Consider the following 22,039-nt stretch of genomic DNA (forward strand, 5'->3'; position numbering starts at 1 on the left):
CATTATGTCCTTTTTTTTAATGTTCCTCTTTTATTTTCATTATTTTATCTTTAACGGCATAATTGCCTTATGGCCAATTAGCGATGTGGTGAAGCTGCTTGCAGTAAAGATGTTTACAGTGAAAATACTGAACATGCAGAGGACTAAAGAACGCTTCACACCGCTAAAACCCAGAGTTCTTTTTACTAGGTACATCCCATCCAGCTTTCAACAAATTACATGGGTACTAAAAGGTAAAAAACACATTTTTAAAGAGACAGAGCAAGCATCAGAACCAGACTGAGATACAGCAGGCATTTTGGAATTATCAGACTGGGAATTTATTTTAGTTATTTATTTATTTTTAACTTTTTATTTTATATTGGAGCAGAGCCGGTTAACAACACTGTGATAGTGTCAGGTGCACAGCAAAGCAACTCAGCCATACATGTACATGGGTCCACTCTCCCCCAGACTCCCCTCCCATCCAGGCTGCCACATAACATTGAGCAGAGTTCCCTGTGCTATACAGTAGGTCCTTGTTGGTTATCCATTTTAAATATAGCAGTGTGTACATCAGTCTGGGAATTTAAAATAATTAAAATTAATATGCTAAGAGAATAAGTATTAATACGCTATGAAAAAAGTAGACAATATTCAAGAACAGATGAGTAATGTAAGCAGAGATGAAAGCTAAAAGAATCAAAAAGAAATGCTAGAAGTAGAAAGCACTATAACAGAAATGAAAAAAGACTGATGGGCTCAGGAAAGCACCTATGAGCTTGGGGATATATCAACAGAGACTTCCAAAGCTGAAAAGCAAAGAGAAAAAAAAGACTTAAAAAAAAAAAAAAAGAAAGAAAAAAACAGAATATTCAAGAACTGTGGGACAACTACGAAGGTATAACATATGTGTAATGGGAATACCTCTAGAAGAAGAGAGAGAGAAAGGGCCAGAAGAAATATTTGAAGTGATAAAGACTGAGAATTTCCCCAAATTAATGTCAGACAGCAAACCACAGATACAAGAAACTCAGACAACAATAAGCAGGATAAATGCCAAAAAAATCTACATGTAGGCATATCATATTCAAACTGCAGAAAATCAAAGATAAAAATCTTGGAAGAAGCCAGAGGGGGCGAAAAATACCTTATCTTTAAGGATCAAGGATAAGAATAACATCAGACATCTCCTCAGAAACCATGCAATCAAGGAAAGAGGAATGAAATATTTAAGTGTTGAGAGAACAGAGCTACCATATGATCCAGCAATCCCATTCCTGGGCATATATCTGGAGAAAACCATAATTTGAAAGGATACATGCACCTCAGTGTTCACTGCAGCACTATTTACAACAGCCAGGACATGGAAGCAACCTAAATGTCCATCAACGGAGGAATGGATAAAGAAGATGTGGTACATATATAAAAAGAATACTACTCAGCCATAAAAAAGAACTAAATAATGCCATTTGCAGCAACATGGATGGACTTAGAGATTGTCAAACTGAGTGAAGTAAGTCAGAGAAAGACGAATATCATATGATATCGCTTATATGTGGAATCTAAAAAAAAAATAGTACAAATGAACCTATTTACCAAACAGAAATCGAGTCACAGATGTAGAAAACAAAGTTATGGTTACCAAGAGGGTAAGGGTGGGTGGGAGGATAAACTGGGAGATTGGGATTGACATATACAAACTACTGTATTTAAAAGATAACTAATAAGAACCTACTGTATAGCACAGGGAACTCTATTCGGTGCTCTGTAATGACCTATATGAGAATGAAGTCTAGAAGAGAGTGGATATATATATCTATACGGCTGATTCCCTTTGCTGGACAGCAGAAACTAACACAACATTGGAAATCAACTATACTCCAATAAAAAAAAATTAACTAAAAAAAAAGTGTTGAGAGCAAAAAACCCAGCAACCAAGAATTCTGTATCATGTGAGATTATCCTTCAAAAGTGAAGGAGAAATACTTTCTCAGACAAACAGAAATTGGGGGAATTTCTTGCCAGTAGACCTGCCTTGTAAAAAATATTAAGAGAAGTTCTTCAGAGAGAAGGAAACGGTATATGTCAGAAACTCAGATCTGAAAAAATAAAGAGCATTAAGGAAGGAATAAATGAAGATAAAATACTTCCAATGGTTTTGTACAACACTTACCTTGCTGTTTGTCATAAATTAAAAGCAATTTCAATCCTTAGGCAGAGTTGCATTAATAAGTGAAAATCGCTTGGAAGGAGACAAGGAGAAAGATGAGCAAGACTTGGTTAAGATTTCCTTGACAGTAACTAAGATGCTTTCTTTCAGAGATGCTTATGCTTTTAACACAGGCTTGCAAAATACATTCAAATAATAAACCACTTATCCAAAAGGCATCGTGATAAGACCTCTAAGTTTAGAATCAGGCAAAAGTGATTCAAACTCCCGGCTCGGCAACTTGCTGACTGTATAGTCTTGGGTAAGTTGCCTGAGTAACTCATCTGTAAAACAAAAATAATGAAACCCACATTTCATATGTTAAGTGTAAGGATCAAACGTGAAGGATATGCAAATTCACCTAGCCCTCTGTCCCGCTAATTCTAAGTGCTTAATAACTGAGTTGTAAACAGTATGAACCTGGCAACTTCCTCTTTACATTAGCTTCACAATAAGCTTAGAGGTAGCAAGTCGATGATCAATCTTTAGCAAATGTATAAAATTTCAGAGCATGCATTTTGCTGACATCACCCCAACTGTACTTTACATTGAAATTTTTCCTATGTATTAAATTTCTTAGTTTTTAAAAATATTATCTTGCTTCATACTTCATAATAGTATGAAACCTTTTGAAACAAGGAGAGAAATAAAAAGGTAGAGACCAAACCAACAGTTTTGTATTTTCTCCAAGGAATGGATGAAACGATCTTCAGAAGTATCTTCTAGAAGTACCTCAACTGCCAATCTTCATAATACGGCATCCAAGGCAGACCCGCTGGTCCATGTTCCCAACCACAGGAAATGCCTATCACACACATATTTATGGGTCACTATGATTCATTTCTGTATTTTGCTTTTTTTTTTTTTTTCTGGCAAGGATTAAGTTTCAATTATTTGATGTTTACCAAATCTGCTTTGAATACCTGCCTCATGTTCAAATTTCCTTATAAACTACAACCATCAACAAATCTCTCTGTACTAAATATCATTCTCTATTTCAGGGAATATTCCCTATGTTGCTAAGTTCCTCAGTGATGTGCACAATGTCACAAACTAAATCAAAATGCTAGAAGCAAAAAACAAATAATTCTTGGCTCAGTCCCATGTTAATGAGGCTATGTTTTCCCCTATTTGGAAATACATCTAGGCAGGACTTGTCTGCCAGTTTGAATATGATATACCATAAAGGTAAGACCGTCTTTAAGTGCTTTAAGGACATTTTTGATGTTTTACCTTTCACAAAGATAAAATCTGTACTTCACACCCCACTTTAAATGAGAACATGATGGTACAATTAGAGCAACACACAACACAGAGCTAAAAACGTCACTTAGTCTAGCCCTCAACTTCACCCAAAGCAAGTCTGAATTTAATAGATAATATATTTGATTAAGAACCGTAAGAAAAGAAAATATATTAATTTCCCCAGTAACGAATTCTATTATTTTCAATTCTTGGGGAACTACTTTTCAGTAAAACTTACACACTTTTGAAAATTATGATTTTCTTACCTTCCTTTTCTTATTTTCCCCTTTCTGGAGAGCGAGGCAGAACACACTTTGAGTAGTCTCCCCATCACCCCTCCACCGGGCCCAGGTTCTCATGTACTACTGGGCACAGTGGCCAAAACAAATCTGACCATTAGTCCCCTTCCTGAAACCTTAAATAGTTTCCCACGAATCTTCCACATGAAACCCAAACTGTGATGCACGGAAATAAGGCCGTCAACAGAGGTCCCTCCTTACCTCTGCAGGACCACTTCCAGCATCACCTCACACAGGCTGTCCCAGCATCCGGCACACGGAGCTCCCGATGTCCTAACCTACTCCGTCCTGTCCTCCACTCTCCAGCACTAAGTCCCAGGTAATCTTTAAAAGGTAACTCTGAGCTCTCCTCCGAGGGAACCTGCCCCAGTGCTCCAGGCCGGCCAGATGCTCTCGGCGCTGCCACGATCGTCCAGGCAAACCTCCAACGTGGCCCTTCACACTGCACAGAAATTATGTTAACACACTATAACCGTCCTCCTCCCAAGTCTGGAAAGTATGAACAGAACACCTGATTCATTTTTATTCAAAGTACTAAATACATGCTGGGCACTGAACATTTTCACAGTCGTACTAAATTTTCTGTCTTGTTTGCACATGCTATTTCCTCTGGCAAATTTCACCACGTCCTTCTATGTCAAGTTTGAAAGTCACTTCCTCTGGGATATTATTCACAAATTCTCCAAGAGATTTCCCAAATACTTACCGTGTGATCTTGGAAACATCACTTAACCTCTCACTTAACCATCACCTAATCTCTGCACCTGTTTTCTCCACCATAAAATGGAATGATCCCAGCTTCACAGAGATACCTTGAGGATTAAATGAATTAATATGCCTAAGACACTCAGAACAGAGGCCGGCACTTGTGGTCTGAGAAATGTTCACTATTCCTATTATTCCAAGTGATAATGTTAATGCCCTCTTATCCCACACTATTGTAGAAGGGATTTAAGACGATTCACTTAAATCAGTATTTGGTACACAGGATATAAGGGATAAACAGTTGTCTTTCTGTTCCTAAATTTTTTTTTTATCACAAGCAACTCTCAAACCACTGACCACCACTTGGCAGTTGATAAACCAATCAAAAACTATCTGTTTCTTCTAGGTCTTTGCTTGAATTCCTGCTGCTCATAGCTTGTTCAAAAACGGCCCAGCGTCCTGCTTTTGCTCAAGCCCAGACTCCAAAGGAAGTCTATGAACTCTTCACTGGAGGTGAAATGATAAACTCGTCTTTATAAACATTTAACTTAACCTAGATTTCAAAGAAAGTATGTAATTTGCATTCACAGTCTTCAACTTTAAATCATTTCCACTATATATTCCTTTCTGACTCATGACACCCCTGCATGGATGTCTAATAAGCATCCCAAATATAAACCACTCGAAGCTTAATTCACCCCTCCCCAAACCTTCTCCACACCACAGTCTTTCCCATCACTATCGGGATGGCAGCTTCAGTCCAAAAGCTGAAGTCATTCTTGACTCTCATACCCCATCCAAACTCTCAGCAAATCTACCTGCAAATGAATACCCGAATTCCAACTTTTTACCACCATCCATTCTGGTTCCTGCCTCTGCCCTTGTTCTTTACAGTCACTTCTTCAAAGAGTCATCGGACCTTCCCGCCTCCTCAAAGTCCTTTCACATCATCGCCAGCCCAACAACACACCAAGCTTGATAAAACGTCGGCTCCAAGAAGCTGGAATTATTCTTGTAATGTTTTGTTCAACGCAGCACCACCAATACCTGGGATCATGCTGGGATAATGTTAAGAACCTGATAACATATTTGAATAATTGCTCTTGCCTCAAGGGTTTTTCTACTTGCTGTTCTCTGCCAGAAACACTCTTCGCTCAGATACCTGCATGACTCCTCACTCAGCTCCTTCAGAGCTTTGCTCAAGTGTCGCCTTACCAACTACCCTACTTACACTGCATCACAAATTCTCTCCCCATCCTCATTTTGTTTTTCTTCACAGCATTTATACCACACAACCCACTGTATAATTTTATTCATTTGCAGATTGCCTTTCATCTCCCATCCACACACTTTTCAGTCCCATGAGACCAAGAATGTTTGCAGCGCCTTGCACTTTGCAGATGCTCTTAAGATTTTGCTTTCTATTACTATTTTATTAATTTTGTGGGCTAACAGCTAACTTCATGACATTCTAAGTATGACAGCTATATTTCTTTGCTAGAAATATTTGTTCTCACATCTCCAGGATAAAGAAATACCTAAAAACTTCCATCTTAAGCCACACAACTACCTTAAAAACAGATATAAATTATGAAATTATGATTAAACAATTTGTTTTTAAAAAAACAACTGCCTTAAATCATGTCTTTAATGTTGCCCAATCATATCCCAGAACCAGAAGTCTATTATATTACTTAGTAAATCTTTAATAATAACTGAAGTCAGAAGAATTTAGATAATTTTTAGTGTTCCCAATGCCTACTCAGAATACAAACAGACAAAAAATACAGAAAAGAAAGTGTTTAATATCACTATAGAAGCAGAAAATGTAAATATTTACAGTATATATTGATCCATTTCAAAATCATTATTCTGAAAGAAATGAGACACAAAAGAGAACATGTATGTATGATTCCATTTATATAAAATCTTAGAAAATGCGAACCAATCTATCAATACATTAAGAGAGAATACAGAACAGCGGCTGCCAGTGTCCGGGGCTGGAAGAAAGGACGACCTGCAACCCCGCAGGAGGAAACTTATGGGAGGTGGGTGGCAGTGCTCTGTATCTTGACTGTGTTGGCGATTTCATGGTTATGAGCATCTGTCAAAACTCATCTAATAGTATAAGTAAAATTGATTAAGAGATAAATATTTAATGAAATTAATAAAATGTTAAACTGAGATTATTTTTATGACTACATGAGATTGGGGAGCTGTTTATTACCCAAGCATAATCAGAAAAACGAAGGGAACCTGCATGAGATTTCTTCCAATGACAAGAAAAGACCACATCCGCAGTGGCTCTGAAGGGATCATAAGAAGATAGAAAGATTAAGATTGTACTCTTCAAGGACTTCCCTGGTGGCCCAGTGGTTAGGAATCGGTGCCTTCACTGCCGTGGCCCCGGGTTCAATCCCTGGTCAGGGAACTAAGATCCCGCAAGCCAGGAAGAGGCAGGGGGTGGGGGGAAGATTGCACTCTTCAAACCACACAGGTGCAAAACAACGACTGCACGTCATCTCATTTTCACCTCACAACAAATCCTATCAGGAAAGTGATAATAGCATGCCATTTTATAAATGAAAAAGCAGGTACAGAGAGTTTAACTTCCCCAAAACCACCAAGTCAATTTTCAGCTGAACTGAGAATTAAATCCAGGCAATTCATACTCTTAACCCACTTTTCCACTTTGGATTGACTAAAATTTTAAAGATTGACAGTATTTAAGTATTGCTGCAGTACAGGGAAAAGAGCATTCACAACCAGTTGATGGGAGTTTATGTTGGCACCACGTTTTTAGGAAGATATTTTGGCAATACCAAAACTTGTAATAGACACAACTCACAAACTCTTTAAGTCAGCTAGTAGTCCCTCAGAGGAAACTGCAGTATAGAAATCTCTACAAGTATATTTTCAAGGATGCTACTGTATTAATTACATGACACAAAACCTGTAAACAATCTCAGTGTCAACAAGCAGGGATGGCTAAATGATTTACAGTACATCACACCTGGCCATAAAAAAGAATAATAAATAGCTATATGAACGTCTTGAGTAAAAGCCAAACAGCAGAACTGGGCATATGATAGCAATTTAAATAGCACAAAATAAACATTTTGTAAGAATTCAACAAAATATTAATCTGGAGACTAGGAAAGTATGGTCAGTTGAAAGTAACCCTATGATCCCTATTTTCTGTATTGTTAATTTCTTTTTTTTTTTTTTTTGGCTGCACCGTGTGGCTTGCAGGATCTTCATTCCCCAACCAGGGACTGAACCTGGGCCACAGCAGTGAAAGCGCCAAGTCCTAACCACTGGACCGCCAGGAAATTCCATCATTTCTTAATTTTAACAACAAAGAAAGTAAGTATTTTGAAAATACTATTGATGTTTAAGATAAATTTTGAATGAACTGCTGACAATTCTGAGTTACATTTAAAAAGGGAATTAGATATTTTGGGTGATTTAGGGGAGAACATATAGAGAAAAGGAAGAAATACAACGAAACTTAAATAAGCCCTCAACTTCTACAAAGAATGACATTTATGACACTTACTGCAATCTTTTAAAGGTATTATACCAGTACTAAAAATACACAAAGATAACCAATTAAGCCCTCTTAATTTATGAAATTCAAGAAGACATAAGCTGGGAGTGATGTCAGCATCATGGTGGCATGAGACACTCCCTTTCAATCTACATCCAATAAAACACCCATAACAACAGAGGTTCCTCTGCTCATTAAACCAGAACACCAGAGAATTCCATACATCTGTACATCTAAAGGTGAGTGGACTACATCCCCCAGAGGAGGTGCCTATGATTTTAGCACCCCTGGCTGCAGCAGCTGAGCCCAGGAGAACACAAGTAGCAGGAGGGGAGGCAGTGCACGAGACTCCAGCGTCCTACCTACAGCAGTGCCTGCGGTCAGGGTGAAACTGGCAGCAGTGGCACAGGGGCCTGCGACCCCAAACCTACGGCTACAGAGGCACCTGTGAGTCTGCCCCCTACCCCCCCATCGCCCACAGCAGTGTCACCCAATAACCCCATGATGATGAAGCAGAGGCACCCAGGATCCTGGCTTTCCCCCACCTGCCCCTGTGGTGGCATAGCCCACGACCCAGGCAACCCTGGACATGGCAGAGGTGCCTGCCCTCCCAGTGCCTCAGGCAGCAACAGTAGTGGCAGCAGCAGCAGCAAGGCACCAGTGACTCAGGAGGCACGAGCAGCAACAAGGAGGGCACCAGGCGACATCCCCAGCAGAGGCAGTGCAGGGTGGAAAGTGTTGATTCTCAAACATAACCAGAGGTGGTTCAGGTAAGAGAAACCAAAAACTTGTGCTACAGCACCACCTATTGGAAAACAAAAGAAAAGCCCTCTAACTACTAACCTGTTGAATTGTTAGAATCAAGTGAAAAAAGCTTTACCTAAAGAGTTTAAGTATTCACTACTTCAAATGCACCAGCAGAGGAAAAATTCATCAAGCACCATGAAAAAACCATGGTAACATGGTATCACAAAAAGAAAATGATAATTCTCCAAATACCAAACTTAAAATCACAGAATATTGCAATCTAACTGACAGAGAATTCAGACCGGCTGTCGTGAAGAAACACAATGAGCTACAAGAAATTTCAGAAAGGCATTTCAAAGAGCTCAGGAATAAAATTAATGAACAGAAAGAATACTTTACCAAACAAATTGAAACTGTAAAAAAAGAAACAAACTTCTGGAACCGTAGAAAGCATTGGAAATAAAGCAGGAGGTATGGAAGAGAGAATTCTCTTCAAGTGAGCTTGAAGACAGAAATCTAGAAATGACACAGGTAGAAAAGGAAAGAATAAGATCTAAAAAAAGAAGAAGAAATTCTACAAGAACTATCAGGCTCTACTAGGAAGAGCAACATAAGAATAATGGGTATCCCAGAAGAGAGGGAGAAGGGAAAAGAGTTTATTTAAAGAAATAATAGCTGAGAACTTCCCAAACCTGGAGAATGAACTGGATGTATAAGTCCATGAAGCTAACAGAACACCTAATTACCTCAATACAAAAAGACCTTCTCTCAGATACATCATATTAATATTAAAACTGTCAAAAATCAGTGGCAAAGGAAGAATTTTAAAGAGAGCCAAGGGAAAAAAAAGAGCAACCTACAAAGGAACCCCCATTAGACTACCAGCAGATTTCTAGGTAGAAACACTACAGGACAGAGCGAGTGGAATGACATACTCAAAATATTGAAAGATAAAAACTGTGAGCCAAGAATACCCTGCCCAGCAAAGTTATCCTTAGATATGAAGGAGAAATAAAGGCTTTTCTAGACAAACAAAAGCTGAGGGAGTTCATGACCACTAGGCCTGCCTTACCAGAAATGGTGAAAGGACAACTTCCTTCTGAAATGAAAAGGCAAAAGTACACAGAACTTTTGAGTAAGGTGATAGACAGAATTAGAAAACTGTAACTCTGTATTAGAATAGGTTGTTAAACACTTAATTACAACGTAAAGGTTAAAGGGGAAAAAGCAGTAAAAATAACTAAAGCGACTTCAATTTGGTAACCAACTTACAACAGAAAAAGGGATAATTTGGAACCACAAAAACATTGCTGAAGAGGAAAAGGACAGAAGTCATATAGGCAAATGAAGAGGCTATCAGCAGGAAAAGAACCACTTTATGAGAAATTTATACAAACCTCATGGTAACCATACAATATAATTCTAGATCAGAGACATGAAAAATAACAAAAGAGGAAACTAAGAAAAACATCATAGAAAACCACCAAACTAAAATGGCAGACAGAAATAGACACAAAATAAAAGAAACAATGGAGATACAGAGCAACTAGAAAATAAAAGATAAAATGGCAGTACTATGTCCTTATTTATCAACTATCACCCTAAATATAAATGGACTGAATTCATCAATCAAAAAGACACAGGGTGTGGGAATTCCCTGGCGGTCCAGTGGTTAGGACTCAGTGCTTTCACTGCCATGGCCCAGGTTCAATCCCTGGTTGGGGAACTAAGATCCCACAAGCTATATGGCTGGGCCAAACAAACAAACAAAAAACAAAAAAAGACACAGGGCGGTTGGACAGATTAGAAAAACAAGACCCAACTATATGTTGCCTCCAGGAGACGAAGCTCTAAAGACAAACATAGGCTCAAAGTAAAAGAATGAAAAATGACACTCCAAGCAAATGGCAGACAAAAGAAAAGTAGGTGTAGCCATACTCATATCAGACAAAATAGACTTCATGCCAAAATAGAAAAAGGTAATGAGAGACAAAGACGGACACTCTATAATGATAAAGGGGAAAACTCATCAAGAAGGTATAAAAGTTAATAATATATATGCACATAACATAGGAGCACCAAAATACATAAGGCAATTATTAACATACCTAAAGGGAGAAATTGACAGCAACACAATAACAGTAAGGGACTTTAACACCCCACTTACATCAATGGACAGATCATCCAGACACGATGTCAACAAGGGAACAGTGGCCTTAAGTGAAACATTACATCAGATGGACTTAATAAAGAACACTCCATCCAAATGCAGCAGGATACACATTCTTCTCAAGAGCACATGGAACATTCTCAAGCATAGACCAAATTGTGGAACACAAAACAAGTCTCAATAACTTAAATAAAACTCAGCTCAGATCAAGCATCTTTCCCAACCACAATGGTATGAAACTAGAAATGAAAAACAAGAAAAAAGCTGGAAAATTCACAAATATGTGGAGACTTGACAACATGCTACTGAACAATTATTGGGTCAACAAATAAAGAAATCTTTTTATACCTGAAGACGAATGAAAATGCAAATACAACATACCAAATCTATGGGATGCAGCAAAAGTGGTATTAAGAGGGAAGTTCACAGCAACACAGGCCTACCTCAAGAAACAAGAAAAATCTCAAATAAATATTCAAACCTTACACCTAAAGAAACTAGAAAAGCTCTACCCACCACCAGAGCCTCCCATCAAGCCTCTTAGATAGCCTCAACCACCAGAGGGCAGACAACAGAAGCAAGAAAAACTACAATCCTGCAGCCTGTGGACCAAAAACCACAGTTACAGAAAGGTAGACAAGATGAAAAGGCAGAGGGCTATGTACCAGATGAAGGAACAAGAAAAAACCCCAGAAAAACAACTAAATGAAGTGGAGATAGGCAACCTTCCAGAAAAAGAATTCAGAATAATGATAGTGAAGATGATCCAGGACCTCGGAATAAGAATGGAGGCAAAGATTGAGAAGATGCAAGAAATGATTAACAAAGACCTAGAAGAATTAAAGAACAAACAAACAGAGATGACCAATACAATAACTGAAATGAAAACTACACTAGAAGGAATCAATAGCAGAATAACTGAGGCAGAAGAACGGATAAGTGACCTGGAAGACAGAATGGTGGAATTCACTGCTGCGGAACAGACTAAAGAAAAAAGAATGAAAAGAAATGAAGACAGCCTAAGAGACCTCTGGGACAACATTAAACGCAACAACATTCGCATTATAGGGGTCCCAGAAGGAGAAGAGAGAGAGAAAGGACCAGAGAAAATATTTGAAGAGATTATAGTCGAAAACTTCCCTAACATGGGAAAGGAAATAGCCACCCAAGTCCAGGAAGCGCAGAGAGTCCCATACAGAATAAACCCAAGGAGAAACACGCCGAGACACATAGTAATCAAAGTGGCAAAAATTAAAGACAAAGAAAAATTATTGAAAACAGCAAGGGAAAAACGACAAATAACATACAAGGGAACTCCCATAAGGTTAACAGCTGATTTCTCAGCAGAAACTCTGCAAGCCAGAAGGGAGTGGCATGATATACTTAATGTGATGAAAGGGAAGAACCTACAACCAAGATTACTCTACCCGGCAAGGATCACATTTAGATTTGATGGAGAAATCAAAAGCTTTACAGACAAGCAAAAGCTAAGAGAATTCAGCACCACCAAATCAGCTCTACAACAAATGCTAAAGGAACTTCTCTAAGTGGGAAACACAAGAGAAGAAAAGGACCTACAAAAACAAACCCAAAACAATTAAGAAAATGGTCATAGGAACATACATATCGATAATTACCTTAAACGTGAATGGATTAAACGCCCCAACCAAAAGACATAGACTGGCTGAATGGATACAAAAACAAGACCCGTATATATGCTGTCTACAAGAGACCCACTTTAGACCTAGGGACACATACAGACTGAAAGTGAGGGGATGGAAAAAGATATTCCATGCAAATGGAAATCAAAAGAAAGCTGGAGTAGCTATACTCATATCAGATAAAATAGACTTTAAAATAAAGAATGTTACAAGAGACAAGGAAGGACACTACATAATGATCCAGGGATCAATCCAAGAAGAAGATATAACAATTATAAATATATATGCACCCAACATAGGAGCACCTCAATACATAAGGCAACTGCTAACAGCTATAAAAGAGGAAATCGACAGTAACATAATAATAGTGGGGGACTTTAACACTTCACTTACACCAATGGACAGATCATCCAAAATGAAAATAAATAAGGAAACAGAAGCTTTAAACGACACAATAGACCAGATAGATTTAATTGATATATATAGGACATTCCATCCAAAAACAGCAGATTACACGTTCTTCTCAAGTGCACACGGAACATTCTCCAGGATAGATCACATCTTGGGTCACAAATCAAGCCTCAGTAAATTTAAGAAAATTGAAATCATACCAAGCATCTTTTCTGACCACAACGCTATGAGATTAGAAATGAATTACAGGGAAAAAAACGTAAAAAAGACAAACACATGGAGGCTAAACAATACGTTACTAAATAACCAAGAGATCACTGAAGAAATCAAAGAGGAAATCAAAAAATACCTAGAGACAAATGACAATGAAAACACGACGACCCAAAACCTATGGGATGCAGCAAAAGCGGTTCTAAGAGGGAAGTTTATAGCTATACAAGCCTACCTAAAGAAACAAGAAAAATCTCAAGTAAACAATCTAACCTTACACCTAAAGAAACTAGAGAAAGAAGAACAAACAAAACCCAAAGTTAGCAGAAGGAAAGAAATCATAAAGATCAGAGCAGAAATAAATGAAATAGAAACAAAGAAAACAATAGCAAAGATCAATAAAACTAAAAGTTGGTTCTTTGAGAAGATAAACAAAATTGATAAGCCATTAGCCAGACTCATCAAGAAAAAGAGGGAGAGGACTCAAATCAATAAAATCAGAAATGAAAAAGGAGAAGTTACAACAGACACCGCAGAAATACAAAACATCCTAAGAGACTACTATAAGCAACTTTATGCCAATAAAATGGACAACCTGGAAGAAATGGACAAATTCTTAGAAAGGTATAACCTTCCAAGACTGAATCAGGAAGAAACAGAAAATATGAACAGACCAATCACAAGTAATGAAATTGAAACTGTGATTAAAAATCTTCCAACAAACAAAAGTCCAGGACCAGATGGCTTCACAGGTGAATTCTATCAAACATTTAGAGAAGAGCTAACACCCATCCTTCTCAAACTCTTCCAAAAAATTGCAGAGGAAGGAACACTCCCAAACTCATTCTATGAGGCCACCATCACCCTGATACCAAAACCAGACAAAGACACTACAAAAAAAGAAAATTACAGACCAATATCACTGATGAATATAGATGCAAAAATCCTCAACAAAATACTAGCAAACAGAATCCAACAACACATTAAAAGGATCATACACCACGATCAAGTGGGATTTATCCCAGGGATGCAAGGATTCTTCAATATACGCAAATCAATCAATGTGATACACCATATTAACAAACTGAAGAATAAAAACCATATGATCATCTCAATAGATGCAGAAAAAGCTTTTGACAAAATTCAACACCCATTTATGATAAAAACTCTCCAGAAAGTGGGCATAGAGGGAACCTACCTCAACATAATAAAGGCCATATATGACAAACCCACAGCAAACATCATTCTCAATCGTGAAAAACTGAAAGCATTTCCTCTAAGATCAGGAACGAGACAAGGATGTCCACTCTCACCACTATTATTCAACATAGTTCTGGAAGTCCTAGCCACGGCAATCAGAGAAGAAAAAGAAATAAAAGGAATACAAACTGGAAAAGAGGAAGTAAAACTGTCACTGTTTGCGGATGACATGATACTATACATAGAGAATCCTAAAACTGCCACCAGAAAACTGCTAGAGCTAATTAATGAATATGGTAAAGTTGCAGGATACAAAATTAATGCACAGAAATCTCTTGCATTCCTATACACTAATGATGAAAAATCTGAAAGAGAAATTATGGAAACACTCCCATTTACCATTGCAACAAAAAGAATAAAATACCTAGGAATAAACCTACCTAGGGAGACAAAAGACCTGTATGCAGAAAACTATAAGACACTGATGAAAGAAATTAAAGATGATACCAACAGATGGAGAGATATACCATGTTCTTGGATTGGAAGAATCAACATTGTGAAAATGAGTATACTACCCAAAGCAATCTACAGATTCAATGCAATCCCTATCAAATTACCAATGGCATTTTTTACGGAGCTAGAACAAATCATCTTAAAATTTGTATGGAGACACAAAAGACCCCGAATAGCCAAAGCAGTCTTGAGGCAAAAAAATGGAGCTGGAGGAATCAGACTCCCTGACTTCAGACTATACTACAAAGCTACAGTAATCAAGACAATATGGTACTGGCACAAAAACAGAAACATAGATCAATGGAACAAGATAGAAAGCCCAGAGATTAACCCACGCACCTATGGTCAACTAATCTATGACAAAGGAGGCAAAGATATACAATGGAGAAAAGACAGTCTCTTCAATAAGTGGTGCTGGGAAAACTGGACAGCTACATGTAAAAGAATGAAATTAGAATACTCCCTAACACCATACACAAAAATAAACTCAAAATGGATTAGAGACCTAAATATAAGACTGGACACTATAAAACTCTTAGAGGAAAACATAGGAAGAACACTCTTTGACATAAATCACAGCAAGATCTTTTTTGATCCACCTACTAGAGTAATGGAAATAAAAACAAAAATAAACAAGTGGGACCTAATGAAACTTCAAAGCTTTTGCACAGCAAAGGAAACCATAAACAAGACGAAAAGACAACCCTCAGAATGGGAGAAAATATTTGCAAATGAATCAACGGACAAAGGATTAATCTCCAAAATATATAAACAGCTCATTCAGCTCAATATCAAAGAAACAAACACCCCAATCCAAAAATGGGCAGAAGACCTAAATAGACATTTCTCCAAAGAAGACATACAGACGGCCACGAAGCACATGAAAAGATGCTCAACATCACTAATTATTAGAGAAATGCAAATCAAAACTACAATGAGGTATCACCTCACTCCTGTTAGAATGGGCATCATCAGAAAATCTACAAACAACAAATGCTGGAGAGGGTGTGGAGAAAAGGGAACCCTCTTGCACTGTTGGTGGGAATGTAAATTGATACAGCCACTCTGGAGAACAATATGGAGGTTCCTTAAAAAACTAAAAATAGAATTACCATATGACCCAGCAATCCCACTACTGGGCATATACCCAGAGAAAACCGTAATTCAAAAAGACACATGCACCCGAATGTTCACTGCAGCACTATTTACAATAGCCAGGTCATGGAAGCAACCTAAATGCCCATCAACAGACGAATGGATAAAGAAGATGTGGTACATATATACAATGGAATATTACTCAGCCATAAAAAGGAACGAAATTGAGTCATTTGTTGAGACGTGGATGGATCTAGAGACTGTCATACAGAGTGAAGTAAGTCAGAAAGAGAAAAACAAATATCGTATATTAATGCATGTATGTGGAACCTAGAAAAATGGTACAGATGAGCCGGTTTGCAGGGCAGAAGTTGAGACACAGATGTAGAGAATGGACATATGGACACCAAGGGGGGAAAACTGCGGTGAGGTGGGGATGGTGGTGTGCTGAATTGGGCAATTGGGATTGACATGTATACACTGATGTGTATAAAATTGATGCCTAATAAGAACCTGCAGTATAAAAAAGCAAACAAAACAACTAATACTAAACTTTCACTGGGTTATTTGTATGGAAATATGTTAATATAAATGTTTCAGACATTACATCAAATTCCTAAAAATCTTATATTTGTATTTGTATGGAAATATGTATGGAAATATGTTAATATAAATGTTTCAGACATTACATGAAATTTCTAAAAATCTTATATTTGTATTTGTATGGAAATATGTATGGAAATATGTTAATATAAATGTTTCAGACATTACATGAAATTTCTAAAAATCTTATATGTTCTGGTATAATGTTATAAGTAATAATCCTAGTTACTACTTTAAAATGTATATCTCAGAAATAACTAATTTTCTTGTCAACTGCATTATTATGAACTTTCATCAAATCTTTTACCGTGGTCATTTTTAAGTCTTTTGTCATTTACAGACAGTTCTGGGTGTACTCTGATGATTTTGCAAATATGTTCCTATAAAAGGGTTTCATCTTCAAGAAATTCATGGAAAAGACTCTGACAAGTACAGGTTTCTGGTAACTGACTGTACTGCTGAACTGAATGAATAAGCATTTTCAGAACTCTGATGAAAAACTGATGAACTCATGAAAGTGCTAACAAAAGATCAAGATAAAAAAAAAAACAATTAATTACATGGGACTGAGTGAACTGATGAGGATGAGTATAATTTTTGTGACTTTCTGTCTGAATTAAAAAAAAAAAAAAATCCCACAAGGACTCAGAGGCAAAGAATATACAAATCAATTTTCACTGCAAAGTAAAGGAGCCGTTACAGTGGAGGATTACTGGACTGAATGTCAATATTATGACATAGTATGAGTGTGTTTCATGTTTGGTAATTGCAATCATTGTTGCTTTTGTTGTGGTCATCCATGTACAATGCTTGGTGTCAGTCTATTTATCTCTTGTAAAAATAAAATACAGTGTGTGTGTGTGTGAAAAAAAAAAAATATTTAAGAAGAAAAAAAAAAAAAATAAAGTGTACAATTCAAAAAAAAAAAAAAAAAAAAGAAACTAGAAAAAGAGCAAAATCCAAAGTCAGCACAAGGAAGGAAATAATAAAGATCAGAGCAGAAATAAATGAAAGAGACTAAAAAATAGGAAATATCAATAAAACTAAGCTTTTTTAAAAAAAAATAAACAAAATTGACAAACCTTTAGCTAGACTGGCTAAGAAGTCTCTGATAAATAAAATACAAAACAAAAAGGAGAAATTACAACGGATACCATAGAAATACAACAGATTATAATACTACGAAAATTATATGCCAACAAATTGGGCAATCTAGAAGAAATAACACAAATACTTAGAATCATGTAACCTTCTAAGACTGAATCATGAAGAAACAGAAAACCTGAATAGACCAATCACTAGGAGAGAGATTGAAACAGTAATCAAATACCTCCCAAAAAACAAAAGTCTAGGACCAGATGGCTTCACAGGTGAATTCCACCAAACATTCAAAGAAAAGCTAATACCTATCCTCCTCAACCTCTTCCAAAAAACTGAAGAGGAGGGAATGCTTCTAAACTCATTTTACAAAGCCAACACAAGGACAATACAAAAAAAGAAAATTACAGGCAATATCCTGATGAACATAGATGCAAAAGTACTCAACAAATATTAGCAAACCAAATATAACAATAATTAAAATGATCAGGGCTTCCCTGGTGGCGCAGTGGTTGAGAATCTGCCTGCTAATGCAGGGGACACGGGTTCGAGCCCTGGTCTGGGAGGATCCCCCATGCCGCGGAGCAACTAGGCCCGTGAGCCACAACTACTGAGCCTGCGCGTCTGGAGCCTGTGCTCCGCAACAAGAGAAGCCGCGATAGTGAGAGGCCCGCGCACCGCGATGAAGAGTGGCCCCCGCTCACCGCAACTAGAGAAAGCCCTCGCACGAAACGAAGACCCAACACAGCTAAAAATAAATAAATAAATAAATAAATAGAGTAACTATTAATTTAAAAAAAAAAAAAAACTTCAAATTTCTTAAAAAAAAAAAAAAAGAAAATGATCAAACACCATGATCAAGTAGGATTTATTCCAGGGATGCAGGGTGGTTCCACATCTGCAAATCAATATGATACATCATAGCAACCAAATGAAAGATAAAAATCATATGATCATCTCAATAGATGTAGAAAAATATCGGTGTTTGACAAGATTCAATACTGATGTATAATAAAAACTTTCAATAAAATGGGTATAGCAGGAACATACCTCATCATAACAAGGGCCATTTATGACAAACCCATGGCTAACATCATACTCAACAGTGAAACACTGAAAGCTATCCCTCTAAGATCAGGAACAAGACAAGGATGCTTACTCTAGCCACTCTTACTCAACATAGTACTGGAAGTCCTAGCTAGAGCGATTAGGGAAGAAAAAGAAAAAAAAGGCATCCAAATTGGAAAGGAAGAAGTAAAACTGCCACTTTGTAGATGACATGATGTATATACATAAAAAACTCTAAAGACCCCACCAAAAAACTATTACAAATAATAAATACAGGGACTTCCCTGGTGGCACAGTGGTTGGGAATCCGCCTGCCAGTGCAGGGGACATGGGTTCGAGCCCTGGTCTGGGAAGATCCCACATGCCACGGAGCAACTAGGCCTGTGCGCCACAACTACTGAGCCTGCGCGTCTAGAGCCCATGCTCCGCAACAAGAGAAGCCACCGTAATGAGAAGCCCACGAACCACAACAAAGAGTAGCCCTCGCTCACCACAACTAGAGAAAGTCCACGTGCAGCAACGAAGACCCAGCGCAGCCAAAAATAAATTAATTAAAAGAAACTTTTTTAAATACAGTAAAGTTGCAGCATGCAAAATCAATATACAAAAAACTGTTGTGTTTCCATATGCTAACAACAAACTAGCAGAGAGAGAAATTAAGAAAACAATCCCATTTACAATTACAACAAAAAGAATAAAATACCTAGGAATGTATTGAACCAAGGAGGTGAAAGATCTGTGTACTGAAAACTCTAAGACATTGTTGAATGAAACTGAAGAACACACAAAGAAATGGAAAGACATTCTGTGCTCATGAACTGGAATTAACATTGATAAAATGTTCTTATTACCTAAAGCAACCTACAGATTCAACGCAATCCCTATCAAAATCATGAGTTTTCACAGAAATGAAACAAAAACTCCTAAAGCTTATACAGAACCACAAAACCCCAAATAACCAAAGCAACCCTGAAATAAAATACAAATCAGAAGCTGGAGGTATCACACTCCCTGATTTCAAGTTATACCGCAAAGCTATGGTAATCAAAAGAACATGGTATTGACAGAAAAACAGACACACAGACCAATGAAACAGAATTCAGAGCCCAGAAATAAATCCACACGTACATGAACAATTAATGTATGAAAAAGGAGCAAAGTACATGCAACAGAGACATGATAGTCTCTTCAATAAATGGCGCTGGGAAAACTGGAGAGCCACATACAAAAGAATGAAACTAGACCACTATCTTACACCATGCACAAAATGAATTGGACTTAAATATAAGACCTGAAACCATAAAAAACACATAGAAGAACACAGACAGTACACTCTTTGATGCAGGTCTTAGCAATATTTTTTTTGGATCTGGCTACTCAGGCAAGGGAACAAAAGCAAAAATAAACAAATGGGACTACGTCAAACTAAAGGGCTTCTGCATAGCAAAGGAAACCATCAACAAAATGAAAAGACAACCTACCAATAGGAGAAAAGAAATTGCAAGTCATATATCCAATAAGGGATTAATATCCAAAACATATAAGGAACTCATACAACAACAAAAAGCAAACAACATGATTTAAAAACAGGCAGAACAGCTGAATATACATTTTCCTAAAAATACATACAGATACCAGCAGGTACATGAAAAGACGCTCAGCATCATTAATTATTAAGGAAAGGCAAATCAAAACCACAATGAGGTATCCCATCACTCTGGTTAGAATGGCTGTTATCAGAAAGACAAGAAATAACAAGTGTTGGAGAGCATATGGAGAAAAGGGAACCCTTGGACACTGTTGGTGGGAATGCAAAATGGTGCAGCCACTATGGAAAACTATGCAGATTCCTCAAAAATTTAAAAAATTAAATTACCATATAATCCAGCTATCCCACTGGTGGGTATTTATCCAAAGAATATGAAAACACTCATTCAGAAAGATATATGCACCCCTATATTCATAGCAGCATCATTTACAATATCCTAGACATGGAACCAACCTAAGTGCCCACTGACAGATGAATGGATAAAGAAGATGTGGTGTGTGTGCATGTGTGTGTATATATATGCACACATATACACACACGCACACACGAAACGGAATACTCCTCAGTCATTAAAAAAAAAAGATGAAATCTTGCCATTTGCAACAATCTGTAAGGAACTTGAGGGTATTATGTGAAGATAAGTCAGATGGAGAAAAGCAAATACTGTATGATTTCACTCATATGTGGAATATAAAAATAAATGAAGAAAACCAAACAAACACACAGATACAGAGAGACAGCAGTGGTTACTAGAAGGGAAGGGGGAGAGTGTGGGAGAATAAAATGGGCCAAGAGAGTCAACTGGTATGGTAATGGACAGATGGAAACCAAACTTTTGATGGTGAGAACACTGCAGTGTATACAGAAGTCAACATATAATGTTATAAACCAACGTTACCTCAAGTTTTAAAAAAGAAGACATAAGCTGGGAATCTTCTGACCTACTCTTACGCAACGCTCAATGATGTTTATGCTAAACTACTTGAACTGGGCCCAGCTATCAAGAGTAAATGCTCACAATGTTCACCTTTTACAATCTATTATTCTTCCCTAGCTACACACTCACCCCAAAAAACTTTACTTTTCTAAAAGGAAAAATCCCTCAAACATGTAATAATCTTATATGAGACTTATTAGTCATCCAAATATAAATGAATTTCTGAAATGGTTTTAACAGGAACATATAAATCCTTGGCAATTTCATAATAAATTTGTAAGATTTATAAAATTTAACTTTTCCGTTAGCAGAATCTTATAAATACCGAAGAGGGAAAAAGGTCCTTTGGGTGACAATGCTGTGAGATGAAAACAATAAGATAAAGTAATCAAATACTGGGTAACTCCTTTAAAATAGTGTTATTACTTCAAAACATGTTATTCATATCATAAATATAACTGAGGTCTTAATTATTTTAAAAATGGGCTCTACACAAATATGTGTGTGTGTGTATATGAATCACTTTGCTGTACACCAGAAACTAACACAACATTGTAAATCAACTATACTTCAATTAAAAAGGGAGAGGGGCCTCTACAAAAACATGATTGAGGACATTTTTAACAAAATTAAACAAACTAAAACTACTTACATTACAACTGAGTATGTAAAAATATAACATCAATAATTCTTTCCATTGAGAATGTTTAGACAAACTGAAATATAGTTCCCTTTATAGGTTCATATATAAAGTTAAATATTATCACAGAGTGTGGTTTAAGCCAGG

The 22,039-nt window shown here is 37.1% G+C and overlaps 1 protein-coding gene and 1 long non-coding RNA gene across 2 annotated transcripts in view; one reads left to right on the plus strand and one right to left on the minus strand.

The window, feature by feature from the left end:
* Positions 1-22,039, plus strand: part of LOC309641243 — a 169,114-nt gene that overhangs the window by 126,831 nt on the left and 20,244 nt on the right. The gene's annotated exons all lie outside the window — the stretch shown is intronic.
* The window catches only part of AEBP2 (AE binding protein 2), a 78,340-nt gene continuing 61,096 nt past the window's right edge, over positions 4,796-22,039 (minus strand). Inside the window, exon 9 of the mRNA XM_082421092.1 lies at positions 4,796-6,558. Coding sequence (XP_082277218.1) covers positions 6,555-6,558 — 4 coding nt within the window. The 3' untranslated portion in view covers positions 4,796-6,554. The remainder of the gene's footprint in view (positions 6,559-22,039) is intronic.

Source organism: Balaenoptera physalus, assembly GCF_965194825.1.
Source record: "Balaenoptera physalus genome assembly, chromosome: 13".
In the NCBI taxonomy this organism is placed as follows: Eukaryota; Metazoa; Chordata; class Mammalia; order Artiodactyla; family Balaenopteridae; genus Balaenoptera; species Balaenoptera physalus.